General features: G+C 30.6%; 1 protein-coding gene across 1 annotated transcript in view; it reads left to right on the top strand.

Moving 5' to 3' along the window:
* LOC106105662 (membrane-associated progesterone receptor component 1-like) overlaps window positions 1-2,172 on the top strand; it is a 5,893-nt gene extending 3,721 nt beyond the window's left edge. Inside the window, exon 4 of the mRNA XM_013286086.1 lies at window positions 2,057-2,172. Coding sequence (XP_013141540.1) covers window positions 2,057-2,172 — 116 coding nt within the window. The remainder of the gene's footprint in view (window positions 1-2,056) is intronic.
* The last annotated feature ends 963 nt before the right edge of the window (window positions 2,173-3,135 follow it).

Here is a 3,135-nt window from a genome sequence, read left to right as displayed (position 1 = left end):
TTTATCCTTAAAGGCTTTGCTAAGCAAAAACTAAAGTAGACTGATACTTCTAACAAAGCGCCTAACATCAATAGTGATTAAGATGTTTGTATGTTTTTATCTGTGGAGCAATGATTAGTTTTCGGTGAAATAGGCTATGAAAATCTTTACTAATCCGGTTTCTTTATTTGTTATCATGTTTGTTATTTTGTTCAAGTTTCATAAAATTAATATAACAAAAGTTTTTATAAGGATTTAAGTTTCAAGCGCATATAACTGGTTAACATTGAGAGCAGTGTTAAGTTTCCTCTAAAGCTGTCGAATTTATTGGCTTTTTGCAGTTTCTTTGTATTATATTTATGTATAAATGTATGGAAAGACTGAATGTTGTGTAACTGCGCTAAAACTAAGAAAATGCTAAAGCACATTCCTAATTTTCTCTGAATGAATTAAATATGGCTGCTTATTTGAAAATTTATGTCCTATGTAAAAGATGATAAAATTATATTTTATTTTAAAAAGTAGAGTAAATTCTGTAACTATATCTGTCTCATTTCTACATATACTTGAAAAAGTGCTTTGTTGAAATAATGAAAATTTACTTTGATTGGCTTTTTTACATATTCCTAGAAGAAACAAATTGTTTATTTTTTTGTAAAATCTTTGTATTTCCTCCTCCAGCCACATTTCTGACCAAACTAATTTGTGTTATATAATTTTTGTTATTGTAAAGTGTTTGCTAAAATATATGTAGTCTTGTAAAATGTTAATAAAGATAAATTATTTTGTCTATTTTTTGGTACTTAATTTCTAGAACGAAAGGTTATATTTGGTTTTTGTCAGTGAAAAAAAAGTAAGCAAATTAATGTGCATAATAAAAATTGAGATTTGGATTGTATTGGATGTGTGGGTTGTGTGAATTATTAATCCATTTGGTTGTAACATTAAGTTTAGTTAACTAATCGGTGTAAGTGTCATGAAATATAATGTTTTTATCATAAAATAATTATTTTTTTGCCGAAACCAGTCAATTAAATTTATCCAATAATTATTCATTTAAATTATTGTTTTTATTGATTTCGACAGTCCTGATGTTTTTGCATACACTGATGTATTGTAAGTACTGCATATGTGTAAATATAAAGGCATTTATGTATCTTACGTAGATTGTATAAAATTAAAACTTTAACTTTTTGTTGCTGAAATATGTTTTATGCGATGTTGTCTGTAAAAAGTGTATTCTGTTTTTTTAATTAAACTAATGTTTTTATTGGAACAGTGTAGTTTTAATATGGGGCTCTGCTCTGTTGTGAGCCTGACTATATACCTATCTTATAAGAAATATCAGATAAATAGTAGACTATTTCATTAAATTTGGCATTTCGCAATAAACTGGTTGATTCTGCTTGTCCTTGATTGACCTAGACCAGGTGTTGCGAACCAATGATACGCTTATGAAATTATGGGCACCTTAGTGATCGTTTTTTTATATCTATTATTACAGGAGGCTTTGTCGCGACAATTACGCCCCATATACCTTAGTGATTATATAAATTCACTTTTGCTCTCGTAGAAGTTGGAATCGATTGATATACTTTAACTTTACAAATTCAAATAAAGATTACTATCTTTTAGCCGGTTATTAAAACGCAAATCAGTATAAATGTACAGATAAATACAAATAACCAGAGTTAACAGGCATGTATAACTAAAGGTGCATAATCCAATTGGAATTATTATTTTCATGGCTATTTTTTTATTAATAAGGAAATAACAATTATAAGTCACCTTCGATAATTGAAATTATTTAAACAGAATATCGATATTTTATAATTATTCGACATCGAACATCGCATCGCATTTTCGAATATATTTGGTCTATTCCGTACGGCAATAGGCTTTTTTAAAGTACACTTTATTACTATAAAAACAGTCCTGCAAAGATTTATTTTAAATATAATGTGATTTAGTGGCAAAATTTAACCATTAAAAAATATGTTTTTTCAAATTCAAAAGAAAAACATACATGCATATTCCCTGTTACTTTTATACAAATTTAAGACTTCTATTTCGGCAGGGCCGAAAGTTTGGGCTATAAAGTGTCCGGAAAAGCCGTGTAGAATGTCTATTCTACACGGCTGTCTAGTCGATAGTCTTACCATAGATTCCTTGGTCGAAAATATGACAATCTGACCCGACTTACTTCTATCCAAAGTTGCTTTGTTTGGGCGCTAGAGGGCTCCAAAGTATGCTGTTCATTTTACATTTATTAAAATATCTCTAAAACCCCTACATATTTTTTTTTTCATATTGAAACGAGTTTAAGAAACAAAAACAATGGTTTCAATGTGAATAAAAATTCTTTTATGATTTTCGAGATATTTGGATAAATGTAACTTTAGAGCTCTCTAGCGCCTAAATGAAGTAACTTCGGATGAAAGTAAGTTCAACAGGTGACAGGTCAAACCGTACATATTTGCGACCAAGGAATCTGTGGTAGTCCATTGTACGTCTTTCCTGTACATTTTGTATCTTGGATGAAATTGAAATCAGCTCCCTAGACAAAGTGGCTTTCGATTAGCAATATCGCTAGTAAAATCGAAAAAACATTTACAGGGATAAATGATGAGCCCATGACTTTCAATCAGCGATAGGGATAACCCAATGTTACTTTGTCTAAGGGGAGATTTTTTACCGAAACCGAAAGTTCGGTGGTTCACTAGTTACATATTTTTTCTTGGCGATGGGAATGGGGTTTTGGAGTAATAATACCCAAATATTAATACAAATTTTAATAATTCTCATTTTATTTATTAACCTATATTTTTTATACAATAGTAAACGTTCTGGGGTACAGTTGGAACAAAAACAACGGTCTATAATGATCACATAATTATATTATAAAATGATTTAATTACATTAAAACAGAATAAGTATAATAATACACCTACGCTACGAACAACTTACAATCATAAACGCAGAAGCGGACAAAGATGTACTCTTCTCTTGTATTTACAATTTGTACATTGAGCGCTCTCTCGTAATACTCATACGTCCATCGCTCTACACCGATAATAAATAGTGCGCGTGTGTGTCTGTGTGTTGGGAGGGGGGTAGGGGGGGCGCGGCGCCGCGCTACGCTATATGGTACAGGTG

This window comes from Papilio polytes, unplaced genomic scaffold (genome assembly GCF_000836215.1).
Source record: "Papilio polytes unplaced genomic scaffold, Ppol_1.0 DF822733.1, whole genome shotgun sequence".
Lineage (NCBI taxonomy): Eukaryota > Metazoa > Arthropoda > Insecta > Lepidoptera > Papilionidae > Papilio > Papilio polytes.
This window is presented reverse-complemented; position numbering and strand designations above follow the sequence as displayed.